Here is a 19,175-nt window from a genome sequence, read left to right as displayed (position 1 = left end):
GAGTGGGAAGAAACAGCAGTGTTGATGTTAGCTGAGGTTGCAGTGCAGGCAGACTCTCTCAGCTAGTAATACCATGCTAAAAATATTAAGGGAACACTTCACCCACACATCCAATCTCAATGAACACATTATTCATTATCAGGGCAAATGGCAGAACTGCCAATTCCGGTGTTCCCTTGCATATGCCAATCAAACTGCACGGTACTGGGCTGTGAGCACAGGTCTCACCAAAGCACTTCAGACCCTCATGCAGTCCGTTTCTGACAGTTTGGTCAGAAAAATGCACCCCAGTAGCCTGCTGGAGGTCATTATGTAGGGCTCTGGCAGTGCTCTTCCTGTTCCTCCTCGCACAAAGGAGCAGATGCCAGTCCTGCTGCTGGGATGTTGCCCTTCTACAGCCCTGTCCAGCTGTCTTTGTGTAATGGTCGGTCTCCTGGTATGTCCTCCATCCACGTATGGACATGCCATCCTGGAGGAGCTGGACGACCTGTGCAACCTGATTGGTCAGAGGGTACTGCCTCATGCTACCAGTAGTGACAAGGACACTATCAGAACAGAAAGCCAGCGAAAAATCATTTAGGAAGGATACGGAGAGAGCACCTGTCTGAGGCCACCATGTGTAAAACCATTCCCTTTTGAGGAGTTGTCCTGGTTCTGCCTCTCCATTGCACCTGTTGTCACTTTCATTTATACCAAAGCAGGTGAAACTGATTCACAACCACTTGTGCTTCCTCAATGGAGAGACTGATACTCCCGAAGTTTCATTGACTTGGTGTTAAACTGTGACCATAAGTGTTCCCTTAATTTTTTTGAGCAGTGCAATTTAGCTCCACAGCTAACTAAGCTATGTGCTATCAGCAGCTGGTCACCACAGCAAAGTGATACAACAAAGTGTAAAGTGAGCAGCAGTAAGTGATTATGCTGCCCTTTGTAGTTTTGGTGCTTCCATTGAATTCTGGCCATTTCTTAGAAATTACACCATTTAACTTAGATCATTTCAGTATATCCAAGTCCCAGTTACCATCACAGACAGCCGCAGATCTGGTCAGAGCTCTCTACACACAGGTCTGTTCAATCACAGGAAGACAATAGGAGTAGAGATGTTGTTAAATCATTCTCTTGATTTGAAAATGTCTCATATCAGATGATTAATTTGAGCTAATTAGGAGATAATACTGCAGTGTTTATGTGTTCACCTCTTCATTTTGAAATATCATCTCTGTTTGAAACACTATATCAGTCTTGTCCTCACGAAATGAAGGAAGTTTGTCTTTTTTTGATTGCATACATTGGCCTCCACGTTGCTGCCTCTCTTCATCAGCTGACACCAATTAACATGGCTAGTTAAATGTACACTGCGCTGTGCTAACACACTATTAGCCTGAATATTTACATTACAATGGAAAGCACTAGTAGAAGTAGTTCTCAAGCATAATACACATAATAAACACAGCATTACGTCACACACTCCTTTGTGTCAGCTCAGTGTCAGCATGGTCTTCTGATGTACATTAATTTGTGAATATGAGCTGCTATATAAAAGGCACATTTTTGCTACAATAGTTTCCCCCATTATGTTGCTTTGAACACAGTCATGTGGAGGTGTGGCTGTGGTGGGATAACAGAGTGCCAGCAGTCCTGGGATCAACTGACCACCTGGATTTTAAGTTAAAGTGAAGGAAATTGATTAAAAGAATGTGCATTAATGCTTAGAATTATAAATAAAGGTAGCTCTGCAAGGCAGACATTTGAAGGATAGACCAGATGTTTTAAACTGTAGTTCAGGTTGTACATTATCATCATCTGGAGTCCACATATTTCTTTTTCTCAGACCTACAGTAAACTTCATGTAATTCATCAACATAGGTACATAGTGGCCTGATGATGCACAGGGCATTTTACTTTACAGCGTGCGCCATTGTTGATAAAGGCATACTATTCAGGATTTGTCAGAGGTGGAGCTGGTTAAATCAATCAAATCAAAAGGTTACTGGTTAGATTCCCTGGATCCCATGGCTGCACGTCTAAGTATCCTTTAGCAAGATACTGAACCCCAAATTGCTACTGATGAGTGCCTGCTCCGCCATCAGTGTATCAATGTGTGAGAATGGGTAAATTTGCTTTGTGCGGTCAGTAGTCCGGAAAAACACTATAGATTATGCAATTCCATTTCCCATTTAAAGCTGACCCCTCCCAGGGAGTGAATCAGATAAACTATCAGTTATTTTTGTTTTATTTGATTGTTTCACCATCATTACATTCAAAAGCATGAATAAACATGCCTATGTCTCCGCACGATGTAACGCCACATTTTAATTTACTTCCTTTCTTGTAAACTCTGACAAAAGAGTAGCCAGCTCAGCTGACCGGATCGTGGAGTAATAATTAGTAGCAGTGAAGAGTTCAATTGAGGGCTTGCTAGCAGTAGAACGGCCGTTTTCAAATATGTGCAATAACTTTGTCTGTATTTTAATTTAGAATAGTTTTTATATAAATTACACAAAAGACAAAGACAATATGATATGTTTTACCTATTTCGGCCATAAGCGGTCATATTGACATCATTTCGCGGGGATTCATTGTTACATTGTTTGCGCTTCTTTGCCAATTAACTTGTAAGTTAATTATTATATAGTTGTATTATATCGCCTGGTTGGCACCATGGGCAAACAAAAACGGGAGTTCCTTCCTCCGTGAAACAGCGAGCGGAGCCGTTCGGTGCTGAAGTGAGGCAACTCTGACAGTGTAGCAGGGAAAGCCGAGGAAGAATGTCTGCATCCTGAGCACCGTGCACACAGGTGTGGGCACCTTTAATGGGGCGAAGTCTGTGATGTACAACAACACCAAGTACGGCGTGGACGTCCTGGACCAGATGGCGAGGGCGTACTCAGTCAAAGGCGGTACGGAAGATGGCCAGTGGCGGTCTTCTATAACATCCTCGACCTGGCTGGGATCCATGCCCACATCTTATTCAGGGAGCACCAGCAGCAGGAGAGCTCGGAGGAAAGTCCTGCAGCAGCTGGCAGAGGAGCTGAGGGCAGAATACATGGAGGGGAAAGGGGCCACGGCAGTCGGCACAAGGTGGGCAGCAGCGAAGCAACCGCAGCAGCAGACACAGACACGGAGGCCGTGCCGGTCCAAAAGAGCTGCAAACGGAACCAAACGTCGGACACTTGAAATGCCACAAGCCCGTGTGTGGTAACTGTGCAAGGAGAGCGGAGGTAATCTGTAGACTGTGACCAGTGATCGGAATGAACCCGCCACAGTGGCTGGTAAACTGATTGAATTCACCCGCCAGCACGCAAATTCACCTGCATTTGGCGGGTGCTAATTTCCATCCCTGCAGTAGACCACAATATAACTACTGGACTGACTGGAAAACTGAGTTGGACTCTCTGGTACAGCACTAAATTTGATTAAATCCTAAATTATCTAAATGATAGAGACTACTTTGTTTCTATTGGTAATTACACATCTGAGCAGATGAAAATGTACCTCAGGGCTCCATTCTGTGGCCTCTACTATTCAACATTTACAGGCCTCCTCTAGCTCAGAAAATCAAAACCACAAGATATGTTACCATAGTTATGCAGATGACACACAAATGTATATAACCACATCTCTGGGAGTATAATCCCATACAAACGCTTAGTAGATGCATTGAACAAATCAATGATTGGATGTGTCATAGTTTTCTTCAGTTAAACAAAGATAGGACTGAATTAATTGTTTTTGGAGCCAAGGAAGAACGACTAACAGTCTCTGCTCAGCTTTAATCTGTAATGTCGAAAACTACAAACCAAGCCAGAAACCTTGGTGTAATCATGGACTCAGACCCGAATTTCCGTAGCCACACTAAGAAAATTAAAAAGTCAGCCTACTAACATTTTAAGAATATATCCAGGATTAAAGGATTATGTCTCGGCAGGATTTGGAAAAACTTGTCCATGCATTTATCTTCAGCAGACTCAACTACTGTAACGGTGTATGTACAGGACTCTCTAAAAACTCCATCAGACAGCTGCAGCTGATTCAGAACGCTGCTGCTCGAGTCCTAACAAGAACCAAAAAAGTAGATCATGTCACTCCAGTTCTTAGATCTTTACCCTGGCCTCCTGTCTGTCAAAGAATAGATTTCAATCCTGCTATTGGTTTATAAAGCACTGAACACTGAACAGGCCAAAATACATTTCTGATCTGCTGCCACGTATGAACCATCCAGACTTCTGAGATCTTCAGGTACAGGTCTACTTTCAGGCCCTAGAGTCAGAACTGAACATGTAGAAGCAGCGTTCAGTTATTATGCACCACATATCTGGAACAAACTCCTTGAAAACTGCAGGTCTGCTCCAACTCTCACCTCTTTTAATTCAAGCCTGAAGACCTTTCAGTTTGCTGCTACTTTTCACTGAAGCAATTTTAAGGTTTTTAACTGCTCTGTGACTTATTTTCTATTCTAGTCTCTTTTAACCTTTTCTATTTTAGCCTACTTCCCTTTTTCTTAACTTGATTGAATGTTTTGTTTCTTGATGTATTCTTACTTATTTTTAAATGTTTTTATATGCATATTTTAATGTCTTTTAATGTTATTTTTAAACATGATTGACTATGACTTATATCACGTAGATATCTTTCCTGATTACATTGTAAACTGCAAAGACAAACGTTTGCTTTGGTCTGTGGATTAGGTAGTCCAGGTTACAAACATTGTGATAAATATCAGATGTGTAGCTGGTGGGTGAAATAATACATTTTATTAATGAGGAAAACATGACATAACCCACACCAGCAACTGAGACAATGAGTGCATCTCTCCATTAAGAGAGCTGTGCGTGGTTACACACCTCAATGTAGCTTCATTGATTAATTAAATTTCAAAAATGTTTAGTTCTGTGCTATAATTAAAAACATATATTGATAATGTTTACATGCATTTTTGGCAGCAGGCTTTGTTCAGACAAATGTATCTGAAGTCCCTACAGCTGTTAAAGCCGTCATCAGAAAAACGACGTTGCATCACGTGGTGCTTCAGTGGACAGGACCTCGCAATTCTCTTAAAACATATTTCCTTGTTTCCTCTCTCCTCCCACAGTTTTCTCATGCCTCTCCGGGAATTCTCCGTGGGAGGGACTAAGAGCAAGGAAAATACACACGAGAGAAACATGGATGCATTTGTGGGAATTGGGTTATAACTGCATTTTCTATAGAGTCAGACCACACGCTGTTATTGGCTAGTAGCTTTACACCCACTGTCCAAAGGTTGACCCCCAGAAATATCCTAAACATAGTAAAATTCAAAGAAAAAAGAAAATACAGTCAGAGTTCAGTTTCTCTGCAGATACAGATACATGTAGTGGGTGATGACTGAGGAGGATTAATTTATATCTTGTTTTTTTAATATATTTTTGGATGAAAAAGCTGCTTGTAATGTCTTGCTGAACTAACGTTACCACTCTTGTTTTGAATTATGTTCTTTGTGTTATCATTCCTAGGTGGTTTCCTCCTTGCAAACACTCCTTTTACCTCAAAGCCTGGTTATATGGGTAGGCTTCATGGTCCTTTTTTACCAGGAAACTACAAATACTGTGTGAGGTTCTACTACCTGCTTCATGGATTTAGGAAAGTAGACAATGCTCTGGTTCTTTACATATATGACGAGAACAATGTGGCCCAGGAAAAGGTGTGGAGCCTGGCTGACACTTCCAGGGCTGTGTGGACAGAGGTGGAGATCACCTACATGAAGCCCATGCTTTCCAAGGTATAATGCACTGATGGATGACCTATGTGGAGGTTGATGTTTTGAATGACCTGAATTGAAGAATGGAAATTTCAAGCCAATGGGTGTGTGGATGAGAGATGAGTAAAGGGATGAATGGACTGGATTGATGACGGGAACAATAGTTGAGTAGCAGTATTCAGTCTTTTTCTCTGTGTTTCCCAGTTAGTGTTTGCCAGTATATGTAGGAACTTCTGGGATTGTGGCCTAGTAGCTATCGATGACATCACTGTGAGGCTGGGGGACTGTCAAATCACAGCAGGTAAAAACTCACTAAGAAGTGCACCCACAACTATCGCTGATGTCCGAAATAAGCCAGGAGGCCCCCTTGAACTTCTTTATTACTATATCGTTTTCTTAGGTCAGGTCAACACAAGAAAATCTACTACCAGAATGGATAGATAAATAACTTAACCATAGGACACCAAGGGCTCTGAATTATTGAAGAAACCAAATAATTTGCTCAATTCAGGACGAAGCGGAGTACAGGAAGCGCTGAGGTCACCAAAGCTTCAGCCCACATTGTCTTAAAGGTCCCATATTCTGCATATTTTCAGGTTCATAATTTATTTTGGATGTCTCCTAGAAAAAGGGTTTACGTGCTTTAATTTTCAGAAAACAGATTATTTCATTGCTGCAGCATCTGTATTCAGCCTAGAGCTTAGATCGGGCCCAAAAAATATTCTATCCCGAGGATAGTGACGGGAAATGTCAGGCCGGGTCGGGTCAGGTTCGGGCTCGGGTACGGGCAGAGAATCTAAACTCTAATTCAGCCCCTGCCTGAACGCTCCGTTTTAGTGCCTGTCTCTGAGGTGTCTAGTCTAAATTACCCTGTCGCTCTTGGCTCCATCCTGATCAGGATGGCGCTGTCCTTTCAGCAACAACAGATCCACAGAGGATGCCATATCCACTGCCCTTCACTCAGTCTACACACACCTGGAGACTATGAACAGCTACATCAGGATGCTGTTTGTTGACTTCAACTCAGCATTCAACATAGTCTCACCCATGAGGCAGATAGGAAGACTTAACACTCTGCAACTGGATAATAGACTCTTCACAAACAGCCCCCAGAGAGTTTGATTGGTAGTCACACCTCCTCTACGTTAGAACTGTGTGCTCAGCTCATTGGCCACATTTCAAACATAGATGAAGAGCAATTCAAAGATTGTAATGAGTGGTGCACAGAGAACAATCTGCTGCTTAATGTCAGCAAAACCAAGGAGCTGATTGTTGATTTTAGAAAGGAGGAGGCAAAGATACACACACCTGTCTACATCAGTGGAGCTGAGGTGGAGCAGGTGAGCAGTTCTAGGTTCCTTGGAATTACCATCAATGAAAATCTCGGTAATCACGAATCACCATCCTGGTTAGAAAAAAATTACAAGAAAAGGCGCTACTTTCTACGGAAACTACAGTCTGGAGCAAGATGCCACTCAACTTTTACAGAGGAGTATCCTGACTGTAAACCTCAAAGGCTGGTTCATGGTGCATGCAGGGCCCAGGACAGGAAGACTCTACAGCAGGTGATTAAAGCAGAACATCACTGGTACCATCCACAGAGCATCAGTGACCCATCAGTGAGACAGAAGATGCCAGACTTTGGAGCTTCACTCCTCAGGCCGGGAGGCTGTTGATTCATCAACAGCACTCCATTTTCTGAAATAGATGGAGCACAAAGGATTCAAACATAGTTTAGCTTTTTAAACCCTTTTGATTTAAACAAATACAAGATTTTTACCTTGTAACCTACAATCTAGCTACATTTTTTCAATTAATCCCAGTGTAGTGGCGTCTCCACATCAACCTTCTGCACTCTGCTCTCTGCTGGATCAGCTGCCCTGTCCTGGTCTCTCTCGGAACTTATCCATCTTGTTTTTATTTCATATACATTTCTGAAATTCACCACTAGAAAAGATGGTAATATTATAATAAGGATGAAATGTGGCCAAGTACATGTTTTAGAACAAGATCACTGTGTTATTTCCTCTTCTTTGAACATTGTGATCCCATAGAAATCCCACCCCTGACCTGTGCCCACTAGGTTCTCCTATGCTTTAGTTTGAATGAAAACTGCTCTGAATGTAGCCCTGAGTGTCCTTGTCCACCTTAAGCATTGACAGTGCGTGTTTTCACCACAGGCTCCCTCCCAGGCCAGTGCAACTTTGAAAGTGGAATGTGTGGCTACATCCAGGATAAGAAAGAAGACAAGGCAGACTGGCTGCGAGTCCAAGGACACACTCCCACCTCCTATACAGGACCAAGAGGAGACCACACTACTGGGATGGGTGAGTAATTTCATATTCATTGCTTTATTAATCCATGTCTTTTGTACAGCTGTCTCCACTGGTATCAATATTTCTGCGCTGTGTCATTCATTGTTGTGTCTGCTGTGTGCCCCATCCAGGCTACTTCGTGTACATAGAAGCGTCGCTCATGCGTCCGGGCCACAAAGCTCGGCTGCTGACCTCCGACCTGCGAGGTTCCTCATCCCCTCAATGTTTGATCTTCTACTACCACATGTATGGATCTGGCACCGGGATACTGAGTGTGCTCCTGCGTAATGGCAGCAGGGAGCGCAACACCATGCTGTGGCGACGGCGAGGTGAACAGAGCATCAGCTGGATGAGGGCAATGGTGGACTACAAATGTGATGTCCGACACCAGGTACGTCAGTGTGTAAATATTCTACACCAGTGGTTCAGAAAACCTTTTTTCCTTGAAGCCCCCCTTGCCTGTTTCCAAGACAAGCCAGGTCCCCCCAACCCCAAACACAAATAGAATAAAGTGATTCATTACAAACTTTTATAACTAAAATGTGGACCAAAAATATGTTTCAATTTGGATTATACAGAGTTTTGATTATCCAGTTGGGTGTGTTATTTGGATTTTTATAAATTTAAACCTCTGGGGTCCAGGGTATAATTGGCCGTTTTTGACTATTTTTTGTGTCATTAATTTCAGCACAACCTCACAGGTGTGACTGTGCAGTTATTTTTACGGGCAGGAAAGAGTTAGATTTTTTACTGTGAAAACCACAAATATGTTTAACAAACCAACTTTATCACTTATAATGCAAATCTAAATTGTTGTTTGCTAAATTTGTGCATAAGTTTTGCGAATTTACAAAGTTATATGTGACTATTTACATTTGAATGCAGGCAATGCCTCAGGCTCAGGTCTCCCTCAGCTCCTTCCTGCCTGCTTCACATTCAGCAGTCTCCTCATTGTTTTGACTCATTAAACAAAAAACGACTACACACTAAACACACTACACCAAACACTACATAACACACTAACTATGCACTCCAAACACGCTAAATGTCACAAATCTCTCAACTCTAAAAGCTCGCTATCTCTATCGCTGTCTCTATCACTGTCACTGCAACCAAATCACATGCTTTGCCATATCATTTGGTGATTGGTTGGTGTGTTGCCTTTTTCCACCAATAGGAAAGGGGTTTTTTTTTGCTTTAATGTGCACAAATATAATTTTAGTAACCTCACAACCTCAGAGCAGACAAAGTTGTGCGCATCACCTGCAATCTCTGGGGACCCCAGGTTGGGAACCACTGGTCTACACATTACAGTGTGTAGATTACACTCAGTAGTCTTTATGGTGTTTTAAGTAAACACCATAAAACACTAAACAACTGCTGGTAGCTTCGCTTTTCTCCACACATCTTTTACATTTACATGTGCGTCATTAAAAGCGAACTCCTATAGCAGTAAGAAGTAAGTGTTGCTCCAGCTGGCCTTATGGACTGAGGTATGTTTATGATAATTTGCTTATGTTTATATGACTGTGGAATTCAAAAGAGTTGTTTTTTTATTCATGCATTAGACTAGACTCAAAAAAAGCTTGTTGAATGTAATGAACTAGCTGTTTATACATCTCCATATTGGCCAGCAAGAGTTTCATAAGTCGCTGTCTGTGTAGTCAGGCCTCGCACATTTGTGTTTGGAGGGAGGCCTGAAGGGAGGGCATGGCATTTGTATGGTTGGATCCTGCGTCCATTTAGCTATAAAATCCTTAATAGGGCACCCTTTCCTTCTTCCTCATTAAAAAAATCCAGAATAACATGGTCTCATACTTTGGGTTTCCTGCAGATTATATTTGAGGCCATCCGAGGACCATCACTACGAAGTGATATCGCTATTGATGACATCAGTTTTAAAAGGGGACCATGTGAAGGTTAGTATATCACCTCTCCCTTAAACATACACAAAATCCTAATTATTTTTCTTTGTAATGATTTAGATATTTGTATTATGTCAATGTTTAAGCAATTCTATATACATTGTTTTATGCATGAAATTATAATCTCAGTGTTGTCTTGTTCTCCTCCTCAGATCCTGGTGACATCACTCCATACTCTGGTTTCTCTGAGTATTTCAATGAGATTGAGAACTGAACCCGGCCAAAGAATCTTTCTGTATGAATGCTTGGTAGTTGTTCAGAGTTGGGCTGTGTGGCTTTCAGAAGTATGAATGTGAATAATCAACCAAGACAATTTACAAAGTTGTAGAGCAATGCGAATTTTGCTGGCAGGACTTCCACAATACTGTGCTGCTGTCCTTCTTTACTTCCCAGGCTTTAATCGTTTTTCTGGTCATATTGCAAAATAATGGAGTTGTATTACAGAAATTTTGTATAGAAATTATTATCCAGTTACATCTCACAACAGTCACACCTCATTCTTTTTACACAGTGTTTGTGTTAAGCCCTGTAGACACTTTGCAGAAAAAGTTGTACAAATATTTATAGATATGCCATTAAGATCAAGGAAAATAGCTTTTCCAGTCATATTCATTTACAGCTCGGGTTGGTGAGCTACAGTTATATAGCAATGCACACAAATGCCTCTTTGGGAAGACTGACTCCTGAAAGGAAACACGATCTATACGATTATTCCTCTAAAGCCTGATAATCACTTACATCTTAAGAGTGTTAGTATAGGACAAGGTTGTAAGTGCACATTCTAGAGATAAGATTTTAAAAAAAGGTTGTGCGTGTCTCAAATAAAGGCCTGTTTCTCTTTGCAGCACCAGCAACTGCACTACTACACAAGACTAGAATTGAAAACAGCTTACAGTGACTACAATACTAAACCTGCAGTGTCAGAAAAAAGGGTACAATAGCTCAGGATGTCATGACAGCCAAGGACAAGTATTAAAGGACAAATCCCATGAAAAGACCAAGTCCAACAGTGTGTTAGTCTGTCTCTCTGTACCTTCTGATTCCCTTTAAAAACACTGTGGCTCATTGATGTATTTTTCATAGTTTTGGGACAACAGTGGAGTTCTGTGGCAAAGAGAAACAAAGATGTCTGGTGTTGGATACACATTGCTCGTTTTTAAGGAAATCTTTTGACAGGAAGAGAAATTTAGAACATTGCAGACCTTATCCTCTACAGCACACTTGATTTCCAGTCAGAAATTCATGAATTGGATGTTTGATGAGTTGATTCCACTCCAAAGAGGGACACATAAAAGCAACATAAAAGTCAGGCAGATATCTTTTTAGCTCAGGACTAGAAAACTACCATGCAAAATAAAAAAGGGTGAAAGAAATATTTGAGCACTTTGGTGCACAGTGGTGCTGGGCCTTGACTAGCAGTTTGTTTGGGAGGAAACAAAATACCCAAAGCACACATTGTCACAACACCATGAAAACATTAAGAATCTGCAATATGGGTGAGCGGTCTAGCCAAATAACTAATGTGACAGTCTATTTAATCAAAATCACAATCCACTGCAATCTTTTTTTTTCACAATTTTGAAATTCACTATGGACTACAGCCATCTGCACCATTAACACATACTTTTTTCCCATCTTGCAATAGGTCGCTCAAGCAAGAGCCACATGAAGTAATTTGTCAAATCAGCCTTGCCATCTAGTTGGATTGTGAGCGCTTTCGATGACATGACTGCAACGACTGCACAATAATCCTTTGGGGCAATTCTGTCCAAGAAAGTTGTGTTCACAAAAAGTGCTTCTATTTGCCAGCGACAAACCAAGGTTGTTACTCTAATTGTCTGAGAATGTTACAGAAATGATTCCCACAGAGAGACCTTGCTAAATCATATGAACATTGTTGTAACCAGAAACACAAGTCTCATTCAAGTCTCGCCCTGAAATCTCAAAGTGAGTGCTTACAGTTGTTGCCTCATTTAGATCAGTGAAACAGTCAGCCAGGTCTGTGGAAATAATTCCTGCTGGTTGCTCTAGGCAAACTTCAAACTCCTCTCTCCAGCTCTGACTCACATTTCCACCGTCATTGTTATGACCCTGCTTCATGGGAAGCAACACGAAAGAGAAAACACATGCACCTCACTGGTGCCAGCAACAATGAAAGTGTGCCAGTACACAACATAAATATCCAACAAGTGGAACAGCCAAACACATGTGGCAAACATAGTTGTCATTATAGTCATCTTCCTGCACATCTCACATCTTGTTAGACTTTTGTTTCTGGTTACAAAAAGAAGCGTATTATTTAACTAAAAGGTCTCTCTCTGTAAGAATTGTTTCCTCTTTGTTGACACTCTGATTAGCTCATCAGCCTGTCAGTGGCAAAAACATGCATTTAAGCGGACAGAACTTTGATAGACGGAGCTGCCCCTAACCGTTACATTGCAGCGGTTTCGTGGTTGTCAGCTTTGGCCAGCTAGTGGACTGATTCCAAAACCTTTGGTCAGTATGGGTTATTTATACACACAAAAAAAAACAATATAGGGTTTAAAAATACCAGAATTTCCCTTTAAGAAATAAGCTCTTGAGGCCTTAAAACCCTGTGTTTGAAATAATTCTTTAACTTAGGCTTTCACCATTGCACTGTTTGTTCATTAGTTCTGTATATATTTGTTTCTTGTATGAGATGTTTGAATTTTGCTTCAAAGATGCTTCACTATGGACAGGTTTCATGTTTGAATGCCAATACATACACTTCTGCTGATATTTCTGACACATCTCATCTCAGAATATAATGAAGGTTGTTTATTGTTAATATTATTTTTTGGATAAGATTTCACTTAATAATTTCACCATCCCTGATCAAAGCACATATAGATTTTGGAATCCTGTGTCATTTGTACATGTGTGTGTGTCTTTTCAGGGCTTGGATTCAGTAAGGTGCTGGAAACCTTCCCTAGAGGTTGGATCCAAGCTGTGACACAGCATCATATAGCATAAAATATGAGTGCTCAGCTGTGCATATACTTTAGATGTGGAGCTTTCCTGTTCAGTCTGATAACCAAACTGGATTGCCATTTTGATTAGTTTCCTGAGAGCATCAGATATTAGAGCAGTGATTCAGAGGTAGCTTCTCTACTGGCCTCTTTTCTTGATTATCTCGCTATTCTGTAAACTCTGGACTCTATAGTGCATGAACCTGTCATGACTGTTTCTGGAGCCTCCATGTTAGACAATAAACATAATTCACCATTGCCACTTGAAGAATAATTTCCAGTTACTACAGCTTGTCATTAGTCATTATTTTTATGAAAACCATGGGCATGTTCACCTAAACGGGATACACAGTAACCACACATAGTTTGAGTAATAATATTAACATTCACCTTCATTTTCTCTCACATTTTCTTTTCTGTTTTGTTTTTGTTTCATGGTAATTAAGGTAATTAAATAGCTACAAATAGCATACAATGTTTTTAATCATCCTCAAATGAACACAATAATTATTCCAAAATATATTGAAAATTACCCCAATATTATGACATAATAATATTCTGTACCTCAGGAAGTTAGTCAGAAAGCTGTTTAAACTTAAAAATGGTATGATCAGCAGAAGGTAAGTAGAAACCAGTTGGAAGTTTCCTGGAAATCTATTAGACAGAATATTATTATTAATTCAAGTTGGAGTAATTTTCAGTATGTTCTGATGTAATTATTGGGCTATATTTGGAGTAATTCCACAGAAATTTCAAATACGTTGCATGGTAATTACCACCTCACCGTGACATGTGCATACCCTTTGCCTTCCCTACCCCCGGTGTACCCAGCCATCTGTTCATGCACTCCATTTCTAAATTTACGTTAACTACTGTTGCTCTGTTTGCAGAGCGAGGCTTGCATTAAGTTACATTCTTCTCCTTTAAGAAATCCACAGTCCAGCAGCATTAAACAACTGCATTTAAAAGCAACTGAGAGCGATGGGCATGGTCTCATTTTATAGGTCACATTACACACCGCACACACAAGGAAATTGCTATGAAATTTATTTAATATAGCACCTTTCACAGAGCAAGGTCACAAAGTGCTTGAACAATAGAATGTAATAATTAATAAAATCAATTGAATACATACAGTTTCAGTTGTTTTTTTAAATGCAAGCTGCATAACACAACTCTATTGACAGTTTTGGAGCCACCACTTGCAAGGGCTTTTTGCACAAAGCAAGATCACCTTTTGTTTTCAGACGAGTGCAGGGCACAACCAATAAGCCCTGATGAGAGGACATACTTGGAATATAAGGTATGGAGCAGCTCAGAAATATACACAGGAGCCTGATGATAAAGGGGTCTGTATATAAAAATAAGAAAAGATAAATAAATATAAAAATAATCTTTAACTTTACAGGAAGCCAATGTAAAGAATATAAAATTGGCGTGATGTGTGTCATCATGCTGGACCTGGTCAACAGCCTATCTGCAACATTCTGGACTAATTGCAGACATCAATGGACAATTTGCTGGACAGGTAAAAAGGGAATTACAGTTGTCTGGTGGGGATTAAATAAAAGCATAAACTATCACTTCTAGGTCATACTGTGAAACAAATAGATCTGAGATTGGCGATGTTTCTCAGATGGAAAAGACGTGAGTGTTAATGATGTGATGTGTTTATCGAAATACATGGCCTGATCAATAATAACACAAGTTTTCTAAGACTAGACTGTGCAGTGGAAGACAGCGAACAATAGTTGCGCCAACTTAGAGAATAGGCAGTCTGAACCAATGATAAGGATCTCAGTCTTATCTGAGTTTAGGTATAGGAAGTTACCTGCCATCTGATCCCTCACAACCATCAGACAATTATACAAAATGACAAATCTCATTAGGTTAGAAAGAGACATACAGTATAACTGGATATCCTCAGCATAGCAGTGGTAGGAAATGTCTTTAAATTTGCCAATAATGTCACGTAAGGGAAGCATGTACATTGCACATAATATACAAACCAAGACAGATCCCTGAGGCACACAACAGCACAGAGCAGTAGTATTGGACATTGAAGCAACAAAGAAAAACTCCTGACAGAAAGAGGAAGAATCAGTTCAGGATGCTACTTAAGACACCTACCCACTGGCAAGTCTCTTAGTCAAAATGCTGTGATCCACAGTGTAAAAGTTGTGGTAAGATCCAGCAAAACCAAACAGTCATGAGGACGCTTTTGTGTCATTAGTTACTCTGAGTAGAGCTGTCTCAAGATCCTATATTCAGTTCATACTTTGGTAAGCCGTTTGGCAATCACTTTTTCAAGAATTTCTGATAAAAATGGCAGGTTGGATATTTAGTTATTGGGAAGTGATAGATCAATATTACTCTCTTTAAAGGCAGATGAACAACATCCTGTTCAAAATTAGCAGAACAAAACCAGATTTCAGGGACATATTTATAATAGAGACCAGATTAATGAGGTCTTGCAGTGAGACTAGGGAAAAACAGTCCAAAACTGATGGTTGAGATGGACAGTCACAGGTGAAAGTGAAGGATGGGATTTTGCTAGTCCTAGTCTAATCTTTACAAGTAGAGAAAGGTCTTGCAGTCTGAGGGGTCTGGATGGCAACACATTCTGATTTTTGAATTTACTTAGTGTAGATTAAATGATGACTAATTGTTTCTCCTCATATGAGTTAAAGAGTGCAGACAGAGGGAAGCTCACAGCTCCAGGGGTCCTAAAGTAGTTTTTCAACTGGTGAAGGCTAAAGGTTAGTAGACGGCAGGCCATCATAAAGTACTAAAACCTGAAGTTGGCCCCCACCAAATGGTGGGAGATGCCCAAACGTTTATGTTCCCATAGAGGGATGGGGAACCCATCTGGGTCATTTTGGGGACAAGACCTACAGTTGACCGCAGCCAGGTCAGATGAGTTAGGGGAGAAGAGTAGAGAAACAGGCCAACTCCTCTTTTAGGCTATTGGATAATATGCCAAAATGACCAATTAGAAGAAGTGGGTGTTTACTGGGAAAGGGGCTCTAAAGGCCGGTGCAGAGAAAGAAACGGGGGTGGCACTTGAAAAACCTCCTAAGAAGCCAAGGCTGAGGTTTTGAAGGAGCAGAGGGCAGAGCTTTTTGGCATTGTTTTGTCCACAGATTTGATAATATCAGAACACGGCCGCTTCTGATCAGGACTCAAGGCGCTAGATTTTGTTTCAATAAAGATTGCTTCTTCATTCCACCCGCCTTGACTCCGCAGACTCCTTTTATGATCAAACTACACGCCGACACCTTAGAGAAGAGAAGCCCAGAAACCACAGATGGCGTTGTCGGCAGGATCGCTTTTGACTACTTGGACACACGACAGCGGTCCAGAGACTGACTTTTACCCCAGCCGGCAAACAAGGTGAGCATTTTAGCTCTTGGGGTCAAACTCAGGCCCTGAACGGGACTGTGTGTGTTTTCCAATGTCTGTCAAGCTGAAAAGTACCAAATTGGGGGGAAAACGGGCAACAGGTGTGTAGTTTGATGATACGGGTCTGTCTAAATTATCTACATTAAGGGAAAGAGAAACGTATGCGGTAGAGATTTATGACTCAATTGGGAATACGGTGCAGGCAGTAGAAAGTATGACGCTAAGCTTATATTGTCCTAAGACATGCGTGAGATTGGTCATTATTTCCTACGCGCTAAAGTTGTCTCAAATAGAGAAGTGAAGAAAATGAATAAGGAATAAAAGAAGATAAGAGAAACTGCTGTGGCAGAAGTGATAGAACTGGTGACCAGCCGCTGAAGATTTGTAACAGGCAGGGCGTTTAGCTTATACTATCGGACTTGCGAGGCATTAGTCGTTGTTCTGCGTGGTTCAGTCTCAAAGAGTAGAAAAGAGTATGAAAAGCGTATGAAAAGCCTGGCCAGGTAAAGAAGAAAAGTGATGAAGACCACAAAGAAAAGTTAGAATGAGAGAGAAAATGTCAAACAGTTGTGACAATAGACAATCTGACGAGTCCACGGGACGCTCGTGGACTTTAAAATAGAAAATGTGGTGGCACTTGGTGGGCTGTTAGAGACGGTTTACCGTACTCTGAGTCCAACAAACCAAGTTGCAGTGATGCGCACGAGCTCGGACGAAATTCAGCTGAATAAGTGTCTGTGTTTGTGAGTATAAGGAAAAAGTGGCCGGCCCAGTTGTGTTAAGTGTTCAGTGTTGATCGCGCTTCTTGTGTCCTCTGAAGCTGTGTGTGGGGTTTGAGTTTCAGCTAACAGTTGATGTGAAAGCGGGTTGTTTGGAAGGAATTATAAGTAATCTATATAAATGCGCATTATTAGGATATATCATATACGATGCATAAGTATTGTAATTGATAACGTGATGTATAACGGATATAATAATAGATAAATAAATTATGGGAATGTATTAAGGAGGAATGTCCCATCTAACTTCTCAGGGATGTAATACTATCACATTTCGGAAAGGTGGAAAAGTGTGAAAAAAAGTTATTTAGTAATACAATTCCTTGTCCTCCATGCTAAATTGAGTAGTATGCTTTCTAGGTGTTTTTCACCTTCAGATAAAGTTGGTCCTGTAAATTAGAACAAGGTCTCAGGAGACCTGCCTGATAAACTGTAGGCAAACCGAAATTAACAAATGTAGAACTATACAGGATTTCACATAGAGGAAATATTAATTGGTATAAATTGGCTGGTTAATAAAGGAAATTAAGATTTGGTGGTATGAAACGGTACCTATTAGTAAAGTTATTATTTATATGCATAAATAGCACTACTGATCACATAAAAAAGAAAGAGTAGAAGCAATAAGGAAAAGCTAAGGGGATATTACGCGGCGAAAAGATGAAAAAAGTAGGCGAAAAATGATAGCAAGTCGAATATAAGATTGAAACACACATACATGATTTGTGTGACTAAAGGAAATGCATCCTTGGTGAATGTGAATCGGAGGAATTCAAGGAGGTGTTCTTTGTCGTCATCAAGGGGGGAGATGTAATTACCCGGGGATGATGCGCGATTTGTTTCAAGGTGGAGAATTTCAATGAATACGCTAAGTACGCATTTGTGGATGCACGGACAATTGTTGATGTGGTTGACCGGTGTAGCTGGTCAGAGTATGAAGTTGGCCTTTATGCACTGTTGCCCCCACATATTAGAGTGGGAAGTCGTGAGGTAAAGTAAAGTTAAGTTAATTGAATTGAGCAAGCAAAAGTTCAAAACCAAAAATAACGGTACAAGAAAGTTGACGTAAAATTTAAAACATTAACCGTTAAAGATCCGAAGACAGGAGACAGCTAAAAATGCATGATTGGGTGGTGTAACAAACACCAAACCACAGTGTTGACAAGATTGAGTATTTAAATATATTGGGGAATTTGGGGTTATCCAAAAGCTGTGCAGTTAGACATATATGTAGTAGAGCTCAGATGTTTTCGTACTAGGAGTACGACCAAATCATACACATTGATTTTGCTCTAAAACACCACCTCAGAGCAAATGATTTAATTGAAATTAATGAATGATGATAGTTGTCATGAGTCTAGCAATATTTTTATTTAAGGCGTGGTCTTTGATCTAGAGATGCCTGTTTAACGGTTGGCAGATGAAGAGTTGATTCATGATTGACAATGAGTTGAGGAGTTGTTAGTGAGGAGGTCAGAGTGCACGTGTCCGCAGAGCAGAGAGAGAGAAGCAGAGAAGGGGGGCTGAGAAGCTGGTGTGTGAACGTGCAGACACAGAGACAGCACCGCTGCAAGAGTGTAGGTGCTCCCCCTCCCACACTTAACATACAGGTAACCAATATAACTGTTAAAAACAATAATGAGTTGAAATAAACTGGAGCTGCATTAAGGACATGATAATGATGTCAAGCTAAACCTGTGTAATGTAAATATTATTTGGGTGATGAGAAAGAAGTGACATATTTGGCTTGCGCTTAGTATGGAAGAAATAATGGTCTTCATTTTTCTTCTTCGTCTTTCTATACATTGGGGACAAAAGAGTCTCAGAAAGAAAGGAATAACATCTAAGGTCGGGGGATGGACAAGAGTCACTGGACACCCGTTACATCTGTTGGTGTCATCCGCCTGTGTGACTCACACTAAACCTGTCAGGCCAGCGCGAATTTATTCACAAACCCTTTGAGGACACACACACGGATACACCCCCTTGAGATAACCCCAAGAAGACAGGAATTCACAGACAAACAC

The 19,175-nt window shown here is 40.7% G+C and overlaps 1 protein-coding gene across 2 annotated transcripts in view; it reads left to right on the top strand.

Moving 5' to 3' along the window:
* mamdc2a (MAM domain containing 2a) overlaps positions 1 to 13,229 on the top strand; it is a 61,554-nt gene extending 48,325 nt beyond the window's left edge. For both annotated transcript variants that reach the window (XM_030417997.1, XM_030417998.1), the window contains 6 exons: positions 5,493 to 5,758; positions 5,942 to 6,038; positions 7,918 to 8,064; positions 8,184 to 8,443; positions 9,887 to 9,971; positions 10,130 to 13,229. In XM_030417997.1, the coding sequence (XP_030273857.1) occupies positions 5,493 to 5,758; positions 5,942 to 6,038; positions 7,918 to 8,064; positions 8,184 to 8,443; positions 9,887 to 9,971; positions 10,130 to 10,191 (917 nt within the window). In that variant the 3' untranslated portion in view covers positions 10,192 to 13,229. The remainder of the gene's footprint in view (positions 1 to 5,492; positions 5,759 to 5,941; positions 6,039 to 7,917; positions 8,065 to 8,183; positions 8,444 to 9,886; positions 9,972 to 10,129) is intronic.
* Positions 13,230 to 19,175: the final 5,946 nt, after the last annotated feature.

Source organism: Sparus aurata, chromosome 5, assembly GCF_900880675.1.
Source record: "Sparus aurata chromosome 5, fSpaAur1.1, whole genome shotgun sequence".
Classification (NCBI taxonomy): Eukaryota; Metazoa; Chordata; class Actinopteri; order Spariformes; family Sparidae; genus Sparus; species Sparus aurata.
The sequence above is the reverse complement of the archived record's forward strand: the minus strand, read 5'-3'. Positions and strand labels throughout refer to the sequence as shown.